Source organism: Lepidothrix coronata, unplaced genomic scaffold (genome assembly GCF_001604755.1).
Source record: "Lepidothrix coronata isolate B3197 unplaced genomic scaffold, Lepidothrix_coronata-1.0 Scaffold94, whole genome shotgun sequence".
NCBI lineage: Eukaryota > Metazoa > Chordata > Aves > Passeriformes > Pipridae > Lepidothrix > Lepidothrix coronata.
This window is the reverse complement of record NW_016690274.1, coordinates 1,497,753-1,521,321: the sequence shown is the minus strand read 5'-3', so window position 1 is coordinate 1,521,321 and position 23,569 is coordinate 1,497,753. Positions and strand designations below refer to the sequence as shown.

Sequence of the window (23,569 nt, the reverse complement as noted above, 5' to 3'; positions counted from 1 at the left end):
ATAAAGTCTTTTACTCAGCAAGTAAGAAAACTGTTTATTAGTCATGAGGAAAGAAATTGTGGTGTTTTTCATGACCTGAAAAGCAGTTCCATTTTCTGGGTGGTATTCCAAGAGGCTTCCTTGCAGACCTTACAACATTCTGTTCTAATGGGCTGATAAAGGGTAATGTTCAGGAGGAATTTTGTTTTTCATTTTCTGAAATAATTTCCATTAAAGATTCAAAATCAGCATATTCTCTCAGAGTTTGTATCATTTCATCTAGCATTTCTTCTCCTAGCATGAAAGATTCAACATGATGCACTGATCTGCTTATTCTGTGGTCCGTAATCCGGTCCTGTGGAAAGTTGTATGTTCTGATCTTCTCTGATCTTCCTTTAGTCCCAATCTATTGAACAAAAAGAATGAGTTTATCATCATCTTTTTATAAAAATTATGAAATATTGATTAAGCATCTAAAGTGAAAGGTTTCTTTTCCTCTCATGATTATCCAAAATTTGTTATAGTTACATATGACTCAGATCACTTCAGTGGCTGCAGTAATTGTTCTCAAACATATAAAAGAACAATTTTACTCCATCTTTTTCTAATACTATTCTGGTTCTTCATGCTGCAATCAAACATGAAGTTTGTTTCACTGGATCTCTAGAATTTATGTACCAGTGAAATTTTAAGTCTGGTAAATATACAACCTCTACTGCTGAAGTAAAATGTAATTTTGTTGTCCAGAGAAGCTGTGGACTCCACAACTTCTTGTTTTTCAGGGAAGTCTACTGGAAGGTGTTCCTGTCCATCGCAGAGGGGCTGGAGCTAGATGACCTTTAAAATCCCTCCCAACCCAAACCATTCTATGATATTTTTTTTTCCTCATGTAAGTCCCTCCTGGGCTCTGGTTCCCCTATGTTTCCATTTACTATTTGCAGTTCAACACAGAAGTTACCCTAAGAACACATGCTTGTACAGAATGATATTGTAACTAAACAAAACTTACCTGAATCTTTCGAACACTGTTTCTCTTTTTAGTTTCTTCTTCTAATTTGGCATTGTATAGTTTAGCACATAGCATTTGCATAGCTTTCTCTTTATTTCTAATTTGAGATCTTTCTTGCTGACATTCAGACACGATCCCTGTCAAAAATATCATGACATTTAGCACTTAAGAGTAACACATACTAAAATAGTTTTGCAGTTTCTAGAAGACTTCTATTATGTTACATTAAACTGTTTCTTTCTTCCATATTTATTTTGGACTGGGAATGTAGAAGTCCAGACTTACTAATGTCTAATAATACATTTTGGGAAAGAAGCGCAGGCTAAGTTGTACAGGTGTTTTAAGCCATATGACAAGAAATTTAATTCCACATGTTGGACAACAGGTGTATAATGAAATAAAAGATATGTAATGTGATCTGACTTACAGAAGACACCTTGAATACTTGTAATTTTTTGCCACAGTTCCAGGAAATGTAAGATTTAAGGAGCAGTAAAATACATGAGATAACGAGTGTATCGAATACAATCAGAATATAAAAAAGTGGGCACTATATTTTATGAACAACAACAACAAAAAGTGTGTTTTCTCATCCCAAAACATATAATTCAAGACAAGAAATGAACAGCCCAAGAAAGGAGTAGAGAGAAGAAATACAGGAAAAAAACAGCACAAGCTAAATCGTTATTTGGATCTATTTTAAGTAACTCTGGTAATATTAAAGTACGTTTTATAAGACTACATAGTATTACTTTATGAAAGACTTATTTATAAACAACCTGCTGGATTGCAGTGAAGATTTAAACAATATTTAGGATGAGAGAAATAGAAGTAACAGGACAATTGTAAGGGAAGTGAGATCAGAGAAATGAAGAAGAGAATGGTGGAACAGGAAAAAGTGAAGAGATAAGGGGATATATAAATCCTCCTATTGGCCATATATAACCATGAAAATATTTGCAATACACCTTAACATTTCTATAACATACCCTAATATCTACATTCAGCAAAAACTAAGATCAACTGCTGGTTTTAGTTTGTTGTGTTTTTATCCAAACACGCAGGCAATCCAAAACTTTTTCAATCTGGAGTATCTTTTGTCACGACATAGTGATATATAGAATTTTATCCTATCTACTGTTTATCTTCTACTTTATTAAGGTGATGCAACAAGTGCAGAATGGATCAATGTCTTAAACAAATACAAAGAGATCAGTGGCAAAAATCTGGATACGTGAAGATAAAGAGCACTTGGGATTACCCTGAGGCTGTAAAGCCTGAGTAATGTTTGTAGTAGAGAAGAGGAAAGTTAAAATGCCATGAAAGTCAAGGCAGCTGTTGAAGATTGCTCAAAGGGAAGTAAAAGGGTTAGGAACGGCAATAAAAAAAAATATGATAGCTAAAATCAGGTAGCATTTGAGGGTGTACCATATCCCTCCTATCTTTCCTAACCTGAGCCAGAGGGATGGGCCTCCTAATTATCTGTGTCATCTATAGGAAAGGAGCCAGCAGACAAATGGAAGCTGGCATCCTGAATAGACTCTGCAATTAAAAGCAACATTTTAATATGGAAATAGAGCAATCTCTCTTTTGGAGACTAGTCAAGAAATGGCAAATCATCAGATTTCAACCTACTCCATTTTTCAGTATCATTTTCATTATTTGAAAGCTTAAATATAACTTTTTGACAGAAATTGATCTGGGTGCTTGTAGAGTGTGATGTTTAGTGGCAAATGCATAGCTTACCTACTGAAGCCAGTAGTCCTTAGTATTAAAAATTGGAGTGGGCACAGGATGATGCATTTAGAGTACTATGAACAGACATGAAAACTATATGAAAACTCTGCTCTGTTGTTGTCCAGGTTTGAAAATACAACTATAGTTTCAAAAGAGATTCTGACAACAGTTTGGCAATGTAGATCTTATAGTAAGGAAAAAATGAAGCACCTGTTGGAATATGAACTATCCTTACAGCACTATCTGTGGTATTGACATGCTGGCCTCCAGCTCCACTAGCTCGCTTTGTTTCTATCCGTAGATCTTTTGGATTAATTTGCAGCCTCATCTGTCATGAGATAAAAAAAAAAAGAAAAACAAACAAAGAACGTATTTATATTGTTTCTTTCCATACAGGTATCAAATATGTACAGTCAGTTTATTTTATAAGGCACATTCATGCAAGATCAAACTTTTTAAAGATTATGAGTGGTAGCTCACGTCTACGTGTAAACATATTAACAAATCTTCGTAGTCGGACTGGACTTCCAACACAATGGAACCCAGGAAATCAGACAAATAGTAGCTTAACACATAACTATCCCTTAGCACTCATTTTCCCCTCTTCTGAAAGCCCTGCACCCTCTTCTTCCAGCAGAGTTAACCAATACTTGAACTTGATACCAGATGGTTTTTAGTTAAAATGGAAGATATTCCCTTTTCTGGTTCTGGAATGGAGCAGTAGGCTCTGTGAGAAAGGAGTGAGATAACTTCAAGAGAGTACAGGAAGGAGTAACATCTTTGACAATCTGCTAGTTCAACATGAAACAAAGATCAAAACAAAGCTTTATTTCTTAGCCAGTTGCTTTTAACCAAGCAAATATAGTGAGACTTGACGTATACACTCTGGAAGGGGCAAGTGAGGACAGTACAAAAATAGAAAAGAGGAAGTGCTAAAATAAGTATCTATGAGCCCTGTAAAATAAGTCAGTCTTAGGTTACTTTGTAGAAAATGTAGTTTTCCACAAAACATGCAAGACAGAGTAACAGTGAATTTTTGAGTTATAGTTAAGTGAACTGTCAGTGACTTTCTTGAGATCAGGATTACAAGGAAAGACGGAAATTCTTTATTTCACCCTTATTATAAAAAATAAAAATAAACAAATAAATATGACTTAGTTTAAAATTAAGAAGAAAAAAAAGTCGTTAAGTGAGAATAAAAAGAGAGACAAAACCACTCGGGTATCAAACATTGCTTGTCGTAAAGTCTGTTATACTGAAACATAAATATTACCTTAGTGGGTTGGGGTAATATGGCAACAGTCATTGTGCTGGTATGAATGCGTCCTTGTTTTTCTGTCTTTGGTACCCGCTGAACACGATGCACTCCTCCTTCAAATTTCATGTATTTGTAAGCCTCGAGACCTGCTATACTGGCTACTGCATGTCTTAGGCCACCTTAAATACAGAAGAAACACAACTGTAGACCCATAAGAACTGCTGGTGTTATGCTGTTATAGTTCAAACAGTGTCTTTAGACATCATTGTCATTTGTTTCTTAAAATTATGAATTTACCATTTAAACACTTAGGCAGTATTACACCTGCAAGAGAAATCTTAAAGCCACACATGCATACTCACACACTATCGCAAGTAAAGGACTGTCAGATTCTTTTTATAGAGTCCAATTTAATTTTTTTATATACATAAAAAGAGTGCTTAAGATCAATGTACATACATGTATACATACAATCATAAAACACAATAGAACTCTAACACCAGTAGCAAGTTTACATAAAGATCAAATTTTGAAAGCTGCTTTCAGAAACATCGATTATTTTATTGTTAGTTCAGAATCTATCATTCAATGGGAAAAAAGAACCAGCTCCTTATAACTGAATGATGAGTATAATTCATACTCTTCTAATTATCCATTCTCCTCTAAGCATCCTACCCGTGTGTCTTCACTTTTTTATTTCATTTTAATCTTTTGCTTCCTTGGAGTGAGCAGAACACCAATTCCTGCACCTCTTACCAATACCTTCAGTAAAACTTGACATCAATGTCCTACAAGCACCAAACACCTTGGAACTTGGAAGTAAAGCCTAATGCAATCATGGTTTCATGACAGAAAGAGTTTATTGCTCTACTAGTTTATGATATTCTTGCTCTTGCTTGTTTGCTTATGTGCAGTATAACTGAAGGATCAGAGAAGTGATGGCACTACAAATGGCACAGAGAAGTGATGGCACTACAATTTTTCACTCATTTTGGTTTCTAATGCAGCTCAATTCCCAAATCCCATTCTCAGCACAGTGGATGGTGTGCCAAGGGAATGACTGAAGAAGAGATAGGTGGCCTTGAAAGAATATTGCTGTTTAAGTCTTGCAACGTGAAACCACAGCTGAGAAGTGGCACATACTTTGCAGAAATACAGTTTTAGGCCATCTCTCAGAGTGAGGAACTCAGACACAGGGACAAGATAGAAGCTTTTTAAAAAAGGAAAATAAAGACAACATAGAATCTGAAAATGCCCTGCAGAACAGCAAAAAGTCAGCAGCCAGAACACAGGCCAGTTCTTTCATCTCCAAGGTTTGCAAATGTTTTTACTCTAGAGAAATTTAACATTCCCTCTCAACTTTACTAAAATAAATTTCCTTCTACAGACATGTTTGTTGAAAATAGCCTAAACTGCCTCTTCCTTTCTATTCCATGTAATTTTTGTCCTTCTGACTTTTAAAATTTTTCTCCTACTTGTATAAAACTGTACCGCTTTGATTCAAATACACTGTTCAACATACCTAGTGCTTCAGTGATGTAATTTATAGCCATTATCTACTATCAATTCTGTAAGATGAGTCTGTCATGTTTAGAATAAATCTGATAATAGAGCATGTAGTTAACTGATGACAGAGCATGTAGTTTAACAAATATGATCTTTCAAAATCTTTAGTTTAGATCAGGAAGTTTAATTTCAACAAGTAGTGTGAAATCTTCCTACTTCTATGCAAACACTATTTGAATAAATGAAAGATCTCTTCTTTAAGAGAATCTTATGTAACCTAAAATAATGAATGTAGTTAAGTAGTAAATCTTACTTACTCCTTTATATATGAAAGCAAGTACTAAAAAGATCACATGACACCTCTAGATTTGAGGAAGAAGCCAGGTTATGTCAGGAGTAAAAATAATGTGACTGTCCACAAGGTTACAGCACTGCTGACAAGTATTAACTATGTGATAAACAGTTCATTGCAAAAGCTAACTTACTGTCTTTTCTCTCTCACTTCTCCTGGCATTAATATTCATACCATGGCTATAGTCAGTCTGTCTGAGCTGCGCCCATGTCTGTGACATGTTCAGGAGAGTTTTAGTTTGTAGTAGTAACAGTGTGCCTGTGGCACTGTAGTGCTTAGCATAAGATGACCAAGATGACCATGGTTCAAATGACAGGTATTTAGGTCATACTGCTTTGAATCAACCATTACCAACATGGGTTTAATACGAAACGCAGCCAAATCTAATAATATTTCAACAAACCCTTTACCCTGGCAGACATGTTGAAGGCCTGTCAAATATAGTTAGGTCTTGCTAACTATGTGCTTGCCCCTTTCATATTAAATGTCCCACTCTATCCTGAAATCTAATCTGCACAGAAAGGGTGTTTGTACTCATTTTTTAATGGGGCATCTTATACCCAGATTGAGACAAAGTACCACATCTGTGTCTCTGCCTGCCACTACAGAGTGAGAGGCAGTGGATAAATAATGATGTGGGTTTGTTCTTTAATGTGTGCACTAAATTTTCAATGTGCTATTTCTGCACAATGGCATCAATAAAGTAACTTAAGAGTAGACTGAAACCAATTTTTAACTGCAGCTTTATTTAGCATTCACCTCATTCACACATGCTCACATTCAGACTTCGGTCAAATTCAGGAGCTCTCAGAAATGAGGGAATTTGACATTTTAAGTGTAGGACCTTGCTCTTCCTAATGCAATTGATAAAAATGGAGCAAGGACAGGGTGCAACAGCCTAGTGCCACCAGCATCCTTAGCTCCACTGAGCACAGTGTAGACAATTTGAAACTGAGGGTTCAAACTTGCCTTTCATTGGCAGTGCCATGCATAGTGCCTCTACTTCCCAATTTATTTCTAGCATCTGTTTTGATAATATATGGTCATGCAAGACCAAAAAATACACAAGAGGCTGACAAAAGCTAGGGTTGTCTTTATTTTTCCCAAAATTTACATCCTACTTTCCTAGACATTAATTTCAGTGCACAGGTAAGCTCTCAGCAAAACAGCAGACTTTGAAATAAATATATAGCCATTAAAAACCTAGCCCTTTAAAAGAGAAAATACAGGTAGATATATACTAGGTTAATATATCACTTCAATTTCCTATTTAAGGCATTAATGAGAATGCTTATGAGGTTATGGGCTCTTTGTCCAAGGACTTCATCAAAAGGGTAGCCAAACCCAACTCCCTTTCTCTTCCAACCATAGAACTCTGCAAGCTGAGTCCTGACTTAAAAACTATCCCATAACAGGGCTTTTAAGTCGAATCAGTGAACTGATCCAATTAGCACTGGGGCCTCAAAATTGCTAGAGCTGAGAGAGAAGAAAACATACAGCTGGCTAGAAGGTGAGACAGCCCTTGCTTAAGCTGACTGTGAAACTGAGCTCTGAAGGTGAAGCCTATATGACTGCTGGGCTTTACCTGATCCAAGTCTTGCCTCAGTGAGAAGGGCAACACTCCTCTCCCTTTATACGTGATAAAAAGAAGACCCAGACCTTTCCCTCTTTCTGTTTACACACATCTCAGCTGTACAATGTTTATTCCATTTACTTTCAAAAAAGAAAGTAGACAGATTCCTGTTGGCTAAGAAGGCTGAACTGGCTCAGCTCCTGGCAAAGCATTTGGCTGGTCATAAACGGGGATGAATATGACTTTGCTCTTTCAGCAACAAGATGTACTGTAATATGAAGCTTCTTGTCCCTACCTCCACTTGCACCGAGCAAACAGTTTACTTGGCAAATGACTTCCTGACAATACAAGAAGTTTATTAATAGTAACAAAGATAGATAATAGACAATACTGAATTCAAGTGTATTATTTGTGTGAAAAAAGTGTATTATTTGAATTGTCAGCAGTCACTCTAAAAGGGGATGCTGATACTGTGAAAACCTGAGTTCATGTTCATCAACTTGAAATAAGATACCTCCTAAGAACTCTAAAGAAAGTTATTTGGACATTTTACAGACATAACATTTTTTAAAATCAATTCAAATAAAGATTTTAAGAAACCAGAAGTGTAAGTGAAATCCACAGTATACAGACATAGGTATAGACAAGGGTTTCCCTTTTTATGAAATGTGAATAAAGACAACAAATCAATCCTAAACCTTGATTTTCAAGTAGTCAGCTTGTGACATCCAACTGCATTTCTTCCATGGAGCCCAATTTTTGATCCTTCTTTAGGGTACAGAAGGACCTTCATTAGAAGGGGAAAGTAGCTCACTGACATCAGAAGCTCAACTGGGAGAGTTGTGAATATTTATTTGTTGTGAATTTCTACACTGTTGAAACAGAAAGGTTCAAGATACTTGAAAATATCACTGAGTCCAAAATATGGTGTAAGTAAACAGAAGTGTTAAAGGATGCTCCACATTTCTCAAAGCTTGCTAAAAACCTCTCTGCAACTATATTAAGTGTTGACTGAAAAAATATTAGAGTTTTTCTGACAGATTGCATATCCTAACATCCTAGCTTTTCTCATTTCTCAAAGTTTCACAAAAAAAAAAATGATGAAAGTATGACTAGAGGTGAAGTTTCACAACCAATTTGAGCCAGGAGCAGTAAGCTGCACAAGTGCCCACCTACTGATCCACACCCACTAGGACACATGCATTACCTCCACAGCAATACCCAAATAAGCAAATTTTTTAGCTTTACTAGTGACACCATGGATAACTAAGGCTGTAGATCTGTTAACACAGACAGACTTAACAAATCTATCCTACTGAGAAATGTGGCTAGCAATCTGTTATTCAAAACCCAAAAGCCCTGCCATGGCTGGCTATGTTTTGGATTGCAGTTTCATGTTGGCTTAAGCTTGCTGAACCTCTTGCTGCTGGAAGAGGGTCCTGTTTTCTCACTGCCACCACCAGGAGCCACACCCTTTGCCTCCAGCACCTCTGTGAACATTTCTCCTCTTCTCTTGTGCCAATTATCTGAAAACCAATTGATTTTTTTGTGTGTGTGCAATTTTTCAGGTGGACTGACTTGGTGATAAGACTCTACAAAGATGCACAATCACAAGAGTCAATGCAAAGCAGTCAGCAACAATGCAGAGACAGCAAGATGATCTTTGTGAAACAACTTTACACACTATTTTGATTAAGCTAAAATTAACTATTGTGCCACTGCCTCAGTTTGTTGTGTAAAACTACCAATCCCCATCTCTTCAAAGGCATTGCTCCTAAACCAAAATCACAGCTCATCAGCACCAGAAGATCCAGTTTTTCCACCTCCTTGCATTCAGTCCCATGTTGCTGCTTATCCTAAGTTAGCTCCCAGGCTCATGAGAACCGGCTTAACACATTGACAAGGCAAAAAAAAATAACCCAATCATAAAAAGAAAAGTCTTTGCCAGTTTAAGTGAAAGGACATCAAAATAGACAGAAAAAAAAATAGGTGGGACTGCTCAGACAGGCAGAGATGCAATAAGGAAAAAGGTAGAAAGGGGGAACATCTTTTACTGGCATCAAGCTGTAAGCTGATTACCTGTGACATTTTAGTTGAAGACTTTAAAAAACAACTAGATCTCTTATCTCTCCTCTCAAAGCCTCAACAATTCTCCCACTTTGCTCATCCATTAGCTGTATTTAACATCAGATCATATTTCAAATAAATTCATGATGTTTTAGATGAAACTTTAAAAATTGTTTTAATAAAACTGATTCCTCTTTGCCAATCCATAATAATAAACACTTTCAAACTGCCACCAAACTGACATATAAGCACTAAAATATTAACTAAGAAGAAGAGCGTATCCAGATGAAAAGTATATACAATCTGTATTTCTAAAAAATAAAAAAAATAAAGCTAAAACAACATCATCACTTTCTGATTTTCCTTCTGCCAAGAACCTGTCTTTCAGTATTCTCAAAATGTAGAAATAAAACTACTGAAAGACAAGTTTTCTTTTTGGCACTTTAGTATTTTAATAGTACTTCTGAAATGGGATTTCATTCTCAAATGCAGAAGGCTGAGGAAAATTGTACTCAGACATTCAAACAATCTTCCACTTCTAAAATTAAGATAGTGCAAATTAGCTTCCTGTAGTTAGGAAATTAAAATGTCATATGAATGACTGTTTCAACTTCTATTAGGAAGTTACAGTATTTTCATTACTGACCTATTTCACTGGGAAAGTATTCTAATACTTCAAATTTCCATTTTTTATAGGCAGCATATCGTTGATACATATCAAATATCTCCGAAGTGAACAGCATGGCTTCCTGCCCTCCAACTCCAGCAGTTACTTCCATGACCAGATCACTTTCGTCTGTTTCTTCTGAAGGAATCAAAAGCAACACTATCTGTAAATACAAAAACACCCAGCTAAGACTCCTCTCTGACACTATCCACAACTGAGACAGTACAAAACACCAAGGTAAGTCTGTAACTGACCTAGGCTGTGTTCTCTGTACCTACCCCTGGGTTGCCCTGAGGATGGGCTTCTCATGCCTCCTGTAGTGAGGAAGCAGCAGCCAGCAAGAGGTGAGTGGGGGTGATGCTGCATTGCAGGAAGGCTCCCCGTGTCTGTTCACAGTTACAGGAGCTACACTGGTCTCTCTCAAGACTCACAAAACTTCACAGAAGTTTCCACCCATTAGGAAAACTTCGAGGACATTTGGACACTGCAGGATTCACGTCACTTCTTGCAAGACAACTGAACATCTCCCCTCCCATCAGATTTCCTTTTAATCCCATCTCAGCTGCAGAGCTAAGAAGGTATGGATGTTCAGAAGGTAGTTCTTCAACAACAACTCAAATGTATTATTCATTTATTTATTTAAAAAGGAAGAGCCTGATCTGCAGCAGAAAGATACAACAGAAGTTAAAAAACTGTATCACAATTTTGCATGCCGGATCAAAACTCTGGCTGATTTGCAAATTCCTTTCAATCATCTTCCTGTACTAGCAATAGGTGATGTTTCTTTCTACAGATAATTATTTCTTTTGGCAAAATCATAAATATTTACAAAAATATTTATAAAGTGATTGTTGTATTGCTGTCAGAGGAATAAAGAACGTGACCACAGCGGCTTCAACTTTACCAGTAACATTAAGTTAAATAGATTTTTATTGTAAAGATCATGATCTTTTTTTTCAAATAACACAGATACTCTGTAAAACCTACATAAGGTAGCAACTAAAGTAGTTACGTAGTATTAAAATATTTTTTTCCAAAACCACCAGTATGCCTGATACTATGTAAGTTTTGTTTCCAAGGGATAAAGAGTTGGACATCCATAATAGTATATGGAGATAAGACAAACTATAGCACCAGCTTAAAAAGATACATTGATTAAAACATTTTCAGGTACAAATAGGCACTCGCTTACAGCCTGTCTCTGTAGCATCTCCTTTTTTCATTTCATTAGATAACAGACACTACTTGAGTATAAATAGCAAGGTGGGGAGGAAAAGAGTTTATCATATACATACTGATGAGAATCATAGAACGGTTTGGGTTGGAAGAGACCTTAAATATCACCTAGTTCCAATGCTCCTAAGAAGACAATTAGGCCTTGTTAATTTAAGAATGACAAGGAAACAAGAGGCTTTATAAGGGGATCTCACCTGTTGTTTCAATTCAGCTATCTCTTCTTCACAGGAGGCAATTTCCATTTCTGCAAGCTTCCGTAAATCTTCATTCTCATCTGGAATATTTGAGTATGGTTAATACTCAGACTTATATCAGTGCCAGTTTGAGAAAACCTTCTGAAAAATAACCACATGAAGAACTTACTCTACAAAAAAAACCCCAAACCCAAAACCAACCTACCACAAAACTTGCCCCTCTCCCCCAACACACTAAACCTGCCAGAAAATGAAATTAATACTATGATCTGTAATGAAGGTACACAGTAGATATTAAGTGTGTTCTAATCCTGTGCAGGTATAAGACAAGGGAAAAATCTGAAACTCTAAAAACCAAAACAAACAAAATCCAACCTAACAAAAAAAAAAAAAAAAAAAAAAAAAAAAAGAAAAATTGCTGTGCCAGTGGTCAAACAGTGGCATAGGTTGCCCAGATTAGTTCTAAGTTTCCATCCTTGAAGACACTCAAATCCCAACTAGGTGAAACCCTGAGCAACCTGCTGTGGGTGATCCTGCTGAGCAGAAGGGTAGGCTGGGTGATCTCCAAAGGTCCCTTCTCACCTCAGCCATTCTGTGACTCTAAGAAATTACTTTCTGTTTTTCAGTATGACAGGAACTTTAAGGATTTAAAGAGCACAGCAGCCCCACAATTGGCACTCTTTGTTAAAAGGACTATTATCCCTATAATTGTATGCAAAAATCTGACAACTGCAGTAGTAATTTCAAGTATTTTATATCTCTCAATTTATTCCAGAACAGCTGCAAAACTTCTAAAACACCACTAAAAACAAAGTTATGGGAGAACTCTTGCATAATAAGAGGAACTTGTAATTTTGAAGCGTCACTTGATTGGTCAACACTAATGCTTTTCAATTAAGGCTTCTTTTTCTGTACTACAGTTTCAATATGTTAAAGTGTTTCTTTTTTTTTTTTCAATATCAAACTTCAAACAAAGGGGTGAAAAAATAATAATAATAAAAAAAAATCAACATTTTAAGCAGCCTCTGATTGCCCAAAAAGGGAGAAAACGGTACATACAATGAAAAATAGGGAGCTGGGGCTAGACTTTTTTCTGTGTACAGCAAACTTTTAAATGTGCTCAGGAGCAGTCTTGCACTAGAGCCACACCTTTTCAGCACTGTGACTGCAAATAGTCACTAGCTTAACTACAAATGAAACTTTTTTTTACTTTATATTTTAGGTTTAATATTAGTGAATTAACTCCTCCATCGCTTCTGTAAGAAGGCAATTAAAAGATAATAATGCATAAACTGGTTTAAACAACAAGCATGCTTTATCTACAGCTGGCTAAGAGAATGCATGGCTGACTATCTGACTAACTGTCACTCTTTGAACATGGAAACTTGATTATCTCCATCTCCATTTCTTTACCATAACTGATCAAGGGCCAGTCATTAAGGCCAAGAGAAGGAAGGATAAGAATTAAGGAATTAAAAATCTGTTAAGAGTCAAACCAGTTGTTGGTAACACAATTAAAAAATAATCTACCAATTAATAGTACTTGCATACTTTAAGATGCAGATGTAATACAGGCTTTAAAATCAGTTTAAAATAATATAAACAAATATTTGCAATTATTAACTGCAGAAGCGCTCAAAATTACTGACTAAGCCTTTGTGATCTCTCCACTTTGCTGAAATTCTAAGCCTGGCTTTGATAACACTAACTTTTTCAGCAGGTTCTGAAAGAAGAAAAAAAATCTTCCATTCCATTTCATTAAGTTAGTTTGGGTCAATTATTAGTTCGTTCAAAGGAAACATTTCTCTTTTTTCAAACTGAGGTGTAAGAGAATGAATAGTAAAAATACCAAAAAAGAGCTATTGTTTTTGGACAGTGTTTACCACCTTCATTAGTCAGAACAGCCACCTACAGTTAGCACTTTTGATTAATCAGTATTTAGTAGCAAGTATTAAATGATCTAGGGAATATTTCACAATCTAATGAATGTTTACTGACCTTAAAAGTACTCCTTTTCTGCATTTTTGTTTTCTAACTGCTATCAAAAGGAAGTTTTATTCTGGGTAAAAAAACATTATTTGGCAGCACTAAAAGTGCAGTTACTGACACAATACAAAGTCAAATCACGTGTGGAGACAGCATAAACAGATGCTGATGTCTACGATTGTAAATGGAGATAGGAAGGCAGGCTGGACTGTCTCGCCAGCAAAAGAAAAATGGATTAAAAAAACCTTTAGAAGTTTTCTATCCCCGATTAATTCTCTTTATTTTAGTTGGCCAGAGCACGGTGCTAGTAACACCAAGGTTGTGGGTTTGATCCCTGTACTGGACATTCACTTAAGAGCTGGATTCGATGATCCTCGTGGGTCCCTTCCAACTCAGAATATTCTGTGATTCTACGAGAGACAGGTGTCACCACGCTGCTCCCCCTTCCAGTATCAGCAGCTCCTACGCCGGTGGATGCGCTTTCCCCAGTCGCCCATACCCTTGATCTCTGCTCAGGTGGTTTCACTACTTCCGGAAGGCCCGAGGAGACCGCCCCGGACCCCCAGTGACAGGTGTGTCACACCCTCTCTCTCCCCCCCCCGCAGGTGACACGTGTGGCGCGTCCCCCGCGCGCGCAGCCCCCGCCGCGCCAGGTGCGCGGCGGCGCCTCCTCGGGGCTGCTCCGCCAATCGCGCCCGCACACGCAAATGTCCCCGCGGCCCGCACCTTGCCGCGCCAGCTCGCGCGTGTCGCGCAGCTCGCGCTCCTTGTCGCGCAGCCGCCGCACCCTCGCCGCCAGCTGCGGCGCCGCCCCGCCCGCGCCCTGCGCCCGCGCCTCCAGCAGCCGGCGCAAGGACGGGGCGGCGAACAGCTCGTCCAGGCCGGGCCGGGCGCTCAGCCTGCGGCACGGCTGGGGTGGACATCTCCCCGCTGCGCTGCTCCCGGCCGGCGCCGCCCGGAGGCTCCGAGGGGGCAGCGCGGCGGCCCGGCAGCCCTGCGCCGCGCGGAGCGCTCGCGAGAGCAGCCGCATGTCTGGCTGAGGCGGGACCACGAGCCCTTCACCGGGGCGTCACTGCCGTGCCGGAGACACCCGAACGCGCTCGGCCGCCTCCCTTCCGCGTTTCCGGAAGCTGCCGAAGGAGCTCGGCTGTGGCTTCGGGCGTGGTCGGGGATTTTCGGGGCTGCGCTGGCGGAAACGGACGAAGGCGTTCGGCTCCCTGCGGCGCGCGGGGCTCCGCCCTGGGCTGAGAGCGCCCTGATTGGCCAACGCTGTCAGGGCGGGGCGAGGGCGGTCCTGAGCGCCCCCTGCGGGCCCCGGAGGGGACGGCGAGGTGGGTTTTTGGTCACTGACGAAAGCGGTGCTCCTGGGCGAGAGGAGCGAGGGTGTTGAGCGTTTTACTCCGGCGCTTTAGTGCAACCTGCAAGGCCGCATAGGTGGAAGGGGGAAGTGGGAGCTGTGGCTTTGGATATCCGGGTTACTCTTACAGACCTTCTCCTATCCCTTCAGGAGAAGTTTTCAGAATTAAAGTACCCTGAGGAGGAACATGCAAATACTTGTGGAAGGATGCCTCCACGGCGAAAGCAGGTGCAAAATTAAGCACTTAGAGGAATTTTTAGAGGAAGAAAAAAAGGCAATTCAAAGTGCCTTCGCATCAGAAATTAGTGATGAGACTAAAAGACAACCTGTTCACAAAATAGAGATCTGGGCACAGTCTCTTATGTCAAAGTTTTAAATGTGAAGGCAGTGAGGATGCAGTCATTTAGTAACTCTGATGTAATGGATGCTGTGGGATGATCTGGACAAATTCCTTCTGATATGCAGATTGAGTGGCATAGTAACCTTGTTTCAGATAACATCATTAATGAGATTCTTGGCTAAACTCGAAACAGTTTGGAGAATATACTTTATTATAAAAATGTGCAACTATCCATAGAACTTTATTAGGCAGTATTTTATATTACAATCATTAGAGGAGTCAGAGTTGTGTCCTTGCCTTTCTTCTGTCCTTGTTCATGTCTTAATAGAACTAGGTAATCATACCTTACAACTAAATTACACTGATGGAATAACTGTAACTTCCATATGATACACAGTAAATTGTTATTCTCATGAATGTAATATCAAAAGCAAGAGTAATGCTTACACACTTAAGTAGTTTTGGTAGTCAGACATGAAAACTTGGAAGTTTTTGTTCCATGATGGAAATCCAAGGGCAGTACAGCCAACATGAGAATTTGTTATTCGGAATATTAAACATTTAAATGAATGGTTGGATAAAAATATTTTCCTATGATTGTAAATGCACCATTTTGGACAAGGTTTATTGGCAAAATACACTGTAACAGTAGTTTATAAGTAAAAATCACAGTCGAAGACCTTTGTGGAGAATGCAGTCTGTGTGACTAGGCTGGTGCTGATAAACAGCATTGCTTATGAAATCTCACCAACTGAAAGATTCCCTTGCACCCACTGCTGCCTGACCATGAAGCTCCTTGAAGCCTTTTTACAGAAGGGTAAAGGAAAAATGACCAAATTTGTGCATTTAATAAATGAAATATTTTAGTGTTCTGCGATAGTGAATCATATAATAGAATCATAGAATCAACTACGTTGGAAAAGACCTCTGAGATCTTCAAGTCCAACCCTCGATCCAACACCACTGTGGTTACTAGACCATGGCACTAAGCGCCAAATCCAGTCTCATCTTAAAAACCTCCAGGGACAGCAAATCCACCACCTCCCTGGGCAGCCCATTCCAAGGTCAAATTAGTCTCTATGTAAAACATTTCTTCCTGATATCCAACCTAAGCCTCCCCTGGCATAGTTTAACACCATGCCCTCTTGTCCTACTGCTGGTTGCCTGGGAGAAGAGACTGACGCCCACCTGGCTACAACCTCCTTTCAGGCAGTTGTAGAGAGTGAGGAGGTCTCCCCTGAGCCTCCTCTTCTCCAGGCTGAACAACCCCAGCTCTCTCAGCCTCTCCTTACAGGACTTGTGCTCGAGTCCCTTCACCAGCCTTAGTCACTCTTCTCTGGACCTGCTCCAGCACCTCAATGTCCTTCCTGAACTGAGGGGCCCAGAACTGGACACAGCACTCCAGGTGTGGCCTCACCGGTGCTGAGTACAGGGGAAGAATCACTTCCCTGGTCCTGCTGGTCACACTGTTCCTGATCCAGGCCAGGATGCCATTGGCCTTCTTGTTCACCTGGACACATTGCTGAGGCATGTTCAGCTTCCTGTCAATCCAAACTTCCAGGTCCCTTTCTTCCTGGCTGCTCTCCAACCACTCTATGCCTGGCCTGTAGCACTGCATGAGGTTGTTGTGGCCAAAGTGCAGGACCTGGCACTTGACCTTTTTGAACCTCATCCCATTGGAATCAGACCATCTCTCCAGCTTGTCCAGGTCTCTCTGAAGAGCTGTTCTGCCTTCCAAGCAGATCAACACTCCCCCCAGATGACACTTTTACTATTGTGTGAACCCTGTTTGTGAAGAAAAGTATGGAAAACTCAGGAAATTTAGAGTAAGGGGGGATTTAATGTAAAGCTTTTGAAAAGAAAAAAAAGTCAATCACTGATGGTCAGCCTTTGAACTGTATCCCTGTTTTAAACTGGAAGGATGGATTTTCACAGTGTGAGTTCACGGACAAAGGAAGGGGCAAAATCTGGGTTTTGGTGTAATGTTAAATAATATGCAGACAATGTTTCTGTTAGGTTTTTGTCAGATGATTTTGGCACCATTATTGTTTTGTTCTTTCATCCCACAAACATCACTTCTACTGATGGTAGAAGTATTCAGGACATACATGAACAGGGCTGATGTTCTGTCATTGCAAATGTACTCAGGGTATTGGTGAGCAGGACTGCACCTTTGTCACTGCATCCAAGTCTCCGAATGTGCTACCATGCTACCCTTCTCAAAAAAACAACAGCATTATGGGCGGAGAACAAAACCTATTTTGAAGTTGGTAGTTAGACAAGGGTCAAGTTAACTTGGAGCAGACGTTGCAGCTGCCGATGTGCAACCTTAATTTTTTGCTTTGTTGGATTTGATAAGGACTGTTAGGGCTCTGTTGGCTGGGTTAATGATGCCAGGAGCAGGCTCACAGACATTGTGGAGGTGAGAGGTTTGCTCCTGGTGGTATAGGAAGTTGCTAAAGTTAGAGATTTTCTTGTATCAGCTTTGATTGCTTTTGAATTGGTAATGTGGAATGCTTATATTAAATGGCTTTCACAAGCACTTACTGCATATAGAAGATGCAGGTTCCTGAGCAGGCTCAGGCTGTGATCAGTCCAGCAAGCTGCACTTATTGAAAAAGCTCCCCACCTATTTTTAGATACTGGTTCCACAGACAAATGCTCCTTGTGATTGAATTTGCTGCCTAGGAAAGCAAATTTGGCATCAGGTGACAGCTTAAACCCTGGCTGTTTAAAGTAGAGTGTAGTTGTCCTTTAGTTGTTTGGTTTAGATCACAGACACTTTAGCATGCCTTTAACTTAAAACAGAGCTATTACTAGCTTAAGTCTGGTTTGTGTCCACTCGCTGTTGTCCTGTGAATGGACCATGTGGACTCCACAGGTACTCAAGGGAGTTGTGGACAGGCTGTGGACCTGGAAGCACTATGGCCACACTTCCATGCTACTGAGCAGTCTGGAACTCAGTTGGTTAACCTGCAGCCCAGCCACCTGTGTCACTGACCTGTCTTTTCTCCATTATACCTTTAGTCTCCTTAATACCATATGTGCCTTCAGTCTAATTTGAATACTCATGATACTATCCGTGGGTTTTGCTTTATCCTGGGTATCCCAAACTACTTTCAGCTCAGTTATGTGAAAGCTCAGTTATGTAAACAGCTAGGTTGAACACATGCGTAACACAATATAGATTCATTTTTTTTTTGAAACCTAAAGGTCAGGTGCTCTGCTTATTTGTGGCTATTTGGCATTAGGCTCTATTTGACAGAAATATTAAACACTGGGCAAAAGTGACAAAAACATAACTCACTTTCTGTAGTGCACTTGCTATATACATTCTCATGAAAAACTGAAATACAAGTTAAATACATACTTATTTTATTCCAGGCTATAGAATAAGTGTATTTAGGCAGTTTTTCAAAGTGTATTGTACACTGCATGCACAATAAATCAGTTTAATAGCTTGACTGTTTTACAATTTGTGTTCAAAGAACTGTATGATAGGCAATGAAATCATGTTACAGCATGACTTATTGTCCATTTGGACTACATCCATTTTGTTATAAAGAAATTTTGGGAAATCCAAACTGATAAATGAAATATATATTAAACATTTTAATATCAGCATTTGCTCCAAGAAAGAAACTTCACATACTATATTCAATTTTTAAATCCCTCCAAATAGAGGATTTTAGACAATAAATTTTGAACGTGATTTCATTGCAGTATTACACTGAAAATTGGTGTAATATTTTTCAAAATGATGTCACAGTTTCCAAATACAGATTTTGGAATTTTATGCTAGAAATCAAGATAATATTTCAGGGCCTGCACATCTAGCTTTAAAACTGTCTTGAAAGGATGACTTGTTCATGTTGACAAGAACTTCTACCTGTGTGAAATATCTTATAAAGATAGCTAATGACTAGCAGGTCACCATCAAATAGAAACATTGAGAATATTCAAGTCTACATTTGTAAAGACTTATGCATGCAGTTTTGTCTCTTACACATTGTTTAGATGTGTGGACTAAATGTATTGTGCCTCAAACACCAACAACTCGAAATTACACTATGTAAATATATACATATTTGATGCTGTATATGTTTAGTACCACAGTAAATATAACTGTAATCAAATGATACTAGACATATGTAGGACCATAGTTAAATTCTAAGTAAGAAAAAAGTCAGAGAAATTCAGTATTTCACAGTAGAAGGAGGCAGTGCTTTCTCACTGAATTTTCCCCCCTCAGGACTTGTAAACATCATAGCTCTTATTCTATCAGTATAATAATTGAATATTTTATTCATAGTGGTAAATAGCTAACCAACATGAATAAAGTTGTCAAAACACAGTAACACTTTCAGACAAAACAGGTATTTATTAAAAGAAACATTTATAAATATTTTGTCTTGCATTTTAAACTACATTTTCATAAATAACAATATTTAAAAGTGCTGAATATGGTAGGATAGTCAGCAACGCCACTGTAAACAGATTTGTTTTCCACTTTGTAGATTTTTTTTTTCTAGATCCCATTTTGTCAAACACTACAACAGTTAAAATATTTGCATAGGGAATAGAGAATAGCCCTTTTAATCATCTCCTGAATTCTTTATAAATTACAAAACCAAATGAGTTTAAGAAACAGTTTGTTAAATTGTTCGTATATATATCCAAAAAAAGCACACAGTTTTCAAGTAAAAAGAATGACTAAAAAATTCCCCAAACTTGCTATTTGAAGCATGTTCAATAAATTAAGAAAATGAGAGGTAGTAAAACAAAGGGAAAAAAAGAAGCCCCAGAAGACAAACTAAGACCTGCATCCTCCCAGTTACTGTATCACTGCCTTGGCAGCAGCGGTTCCCACCAAAGAGGGCATGAGAGGCTGCCCGAGGGGACTAACTGGGTGGTTGGAGCCAACTGTGCTTGGGCTAGATTCCACTCAAGGACACAACTGCCAGATCTGCCAGTCCAATCAAAAGCAACAGGCTTATGCCATGTTTAGTCCTACGTAAGTGAGAAGAACCTTGCCTCTTAAGTCTTAGTATGGTATTAAATATATATATGTGTATATATATATATACACACATATGTACATATATGTATTTAGCAAGTATTCAAAGACATTTCTTGGTATATCTTTAGCAGTTTATGAGAGATGCTAATGCTCATTTTGCTTGTGTATGGTAGGTATGAGGATAGGTTTTTTTGAAGTTCCAAGTCACTGTCTCTTTAAACATCAAAATGTGTCCTGAAATGGGACATTTTTTTGATAAAAAGGCCAAGCAAACACCTATTAAAAACACCATGGCAGCCAAGTGATGGGAGTACTATGCTGCCTTACCTCTGATTAAGGGCTCAGTACAGGATTCTTTACCCAGGAAAGACACCCATTGCATTTCCATAGGCATTTTGCTTGGGTAAGATCTGTAGGTTTAGGAGCCCTTGAAGTTTGGTTTAGTATTACTCTCCAAACCCCTTGTTTTCAAGGAGTTATTCAAAATCAATGAGGCTAGAAGCTAAGTCTTCTTTAACCCGCCACCTCGTAAAACATTACTTTGTTTAAAAACATTTTTTACCAGATTTAGCTTTCAAAAAAAAATCTTACAGGACAGATGCAATTCATCAAAAGGTTCTAAAATGCTCTAAAATGCTACATGTAGGCAATCTTTTATTAAATTTCTTTATTCAAAAAACTAAATTATCAAGCTCTTTGTGTTGTTTTTTTGTTTTGTTTTGTTTTTTGCTGAAGTACATACATTATACAACAGTGTTAGAACTGGATAGCCAGTCTTTAATAAATCAATTACAGTATCTGACATCTGAAATGTACATTGAAAATCTTTGTTCTTTTAACAATTTAACAATATCAGCGCATAGATTTTGTCACCCAGATATGGATCCCTTTAAGTGATTTGTGCTTTTTTTCTTTTCTTTTTTTTTTTTTTGACATTGCAAACTCTGTAATGAAAATGCCATAGTTTTGGCAGTGAACAAACAGAGAAATCCTCCACTTGATTTATTTTAAATAAACAGTGATAAATAGCTCTTTTTCTCTGTACAGAAATATTGGCTTCAAAAAGTCAGCGTATTGTACTCAGTAGAGGATGTTGAGTAATGCTACACCTTAAAAATTGGCTTTTTTCAGTTAGTGATGTTAAAAAATGCAAGCCTCTTTCTGGTTTGCTGCAATTGTATCTATGTACCATAGGACTGTATTGCACAAAAAAAGTCCTTAAATACAGATATAATTTATGTTATTGGATTAAATATTGCAACAACTAAGTGGTAAGTGAAGCAGTTTTACCTTGCACATGCAATGTGAGGATACACAAGGAGAGACTGTTCATAAAACTACAAATACATCATTGCAATCTTGACTGCAGTAGGGTGAAAGGAGTGTGAAACAAATGTATTTTGGCAAATCCATTCTTCCCCTCCCACGCCATCTTGAGCAAGGAGGACCTTGGTAAAAATGTAGACAGAGATCATAATATGTATTTGTTTTCTTCACAGTAGCCTGAGTAGTGCTAAACTGTAGTTCTCCAGGAACCCAGCTCCAGATGTTATTAAACTACTTTTCTTCCATCCCACCCACCCAAAAAAAAGCAAGTTATTTTGTTTGAAAATTAAAACTAAGTTTCAGAAGTAGAGCCTGTAATACTTTCAACAAGAGACTTATAAATCTGAGAGTTCAAAAACCTTGGAAAAGAGTCTCTGTGCATTAGGGTGTATATCTGGAGCTGGGCATCTTCATACATGTGAGGGCTGGGATCCAACAAGTTTCTGTTGATCACTTCTCTCACCCGGGAATCAAGACTAACCTGAAGAAGATAAGAACAGAATAATATTAAACAACAATATTGGAAAAGCTGTAATATGTATCTTTTTTCTTCATGGCTCCGTTGAACATGCTGACTTTATCAGTTTCTTTAGGTGATGCTCTGTGCTTCTTTCAGAGCCATCACACAATTACTGTGTAATGCACTGAGACCATCAACCCTATTTCAGTTTTGACTTGATCTTAGCATCCATCTTAAAATCTGTACAATGAAACACAGTTGTATAACAGATTAAATACAGTGCAACTAAACTGAGCTCTGCAGTAACCTGAATTTTCCAAAATATGCTATTTTACCCTAAAAAAAATAATTTTTATGTACTTAAAATTATTTCTCTGAAATTAATGTTGAATTACCCTGAAATGCTTTTTTTGTGGTTTTGGTTTTTTCTTTTTTTTTCCTGAGCATTTGTGGTTAAGCTTTTAGAAGCTTTCTATTCATCATTCTCACCTGGCTGCCTACAGTTTTTTGCCATTTTTTTCAGGCACTACTCTTGTTCCTCACAAATTATTCAGAGTTTTTATAATTTTTAGTGTTAGTCTTCCCATTAATATTAACTATTTCAGGTTTATTTTCTTTTCAAGACTATTTAATATCTGGTAATTTATATTTTCAGGATATCATATGTCCATATTGAAGTTGTTAGCAAATTTCAGTTTTAGCTTCTCATTTACTTACAATTTGTAATGAACTGCTGTGTCTAGGCAGAAAAGGACATATTATGCTTGGGATGAATGCACAGATGATTTTAGCATATCATTTAGAAATTTGAGTGAATGTACAGCTTATCCACAAAATGCTCTAAAACCCAGCAAATTAATGCCTTCTGGATTAAATAAAATGACAGTAGCAGGAAAGCCCACTGGGACAAGCAAGGTTTACTCAGCTAAGAAGAAAAAGGCTAAAATATTGAGCAGAGAAAGGCCAAGCAGAGATCAGTTAAGCTACTGTGATTTACATCAAATTGCAATCTAGCCCTGCTACTCTGCAGCCATACAAAAAGACATTCATAGTGCCTGAAGGATTGAATTCAACCATGGAAAGCTCCATGTACTAAGATACCTTGACATATGAAGGACGGTAGCTAGGATGAAAACTGAGAACATGTTTGCACGTGTGAGTTTGTCTGCTTTCAGATGTGGTGAAGCAAAGTCTTTGAAACACACTGCTGTGGTATGATATGGTATGGTACAGTATGGCACTGAGAAGTAAATATACATTTTCAGTATATCTTCAGTACCAACTGTAGAATCTGGCATTGTTGGTTTGTTGGCATATTGGAAGATGTTACCGACACGGCAGACAAGCTCTTTCTCTTCCAATATTTGCTGTTACTTGGTTATCAGTCACAAAGTACAACTATGATGCAGATGAACTGCAAGTAAGCTGTTGCCTATTCATGCTAGGAAACTGTACCTATTACTCAAGTACACTATCTCTGCAGAACATTCATTACACCTGCC

The 23,569-nt window shown here is 38.3% G+C and overlaps 2 protein-coding genes across 3 annotated transcripts in view; both read right to left on the bottom strand.

Moving 5' to 3' along the window:
- Nucleotides 1–8: 8 nt before the first annotated feature.
- Nucleotides 9–14,594, bottom strand: MTRF1L (mitochondrial translational release factor 1 like). Its single transcript, XM_017821965.1, has 7 exons — nt 14,291–14,594; nt 11,579–11,658; nt 10,128–10,311; nt 3,999–4,162; nt 2,936–3,053; nt 989–1,125; nt 9–385 (listed from the first exon to the last, which is right to left on the bottom strand). Exons 1-7 carry the CDS (start codon nt 14,592–14,594, stop codon nt 170–172), a joined length of 1,203 nt encoding a protein of 400 aa, XP_017677454.1. The 3' UTR covers nt 9–169.
- A 4,948-nt stretch (nt 14,595–19,542) lies between these two features.
- RGS17 (regulator of G-protein signaling 17) overlaps nt 19,543–23,569 on the bottom strand; it is a 73,809-nt gene continuing 69,782 nt past the window's right edge. For both annotated transcript variants that reach the window (XM_017822050.1, XM_017822051.1), the window contains exon 5: nt 19,543–22,088. In XM_017822050.1, coding sequence (XP_017677539.1) covers nt 21,900–22,088 — 189 coding nt within the window. In that variant the 3' untranslated portion in view covers nt 19,543–21,899. The remainder of the gene's footprint in view (nt 22,089–23,569) is intronic.

Bases quoted from the DNA above. Each gene is read 5' to 3' on its own strand.
- MTRF1L (XM_017821965.1), bottom strand. From the start codon at position 14,594: ATGCGGCTGCTCTCGCGAGCGCTCCGCGCGGCGCAGGGCTGCCGGGCC. The intron at 4,163-10,127 runs GTCAGTAATGAA...TCTGTATTTAAG, and splicing joins ATACTTTCCCAGTGAAATAG to GTGGCCTAAGACATGCAGTA. The intron at 3,054-3,998 runs GTAATATTTATG...ATCTCATGACAG, and splicing joins TATTACCCCAACCCACTAAG to ATGAGGCTGCAAATTAATCC.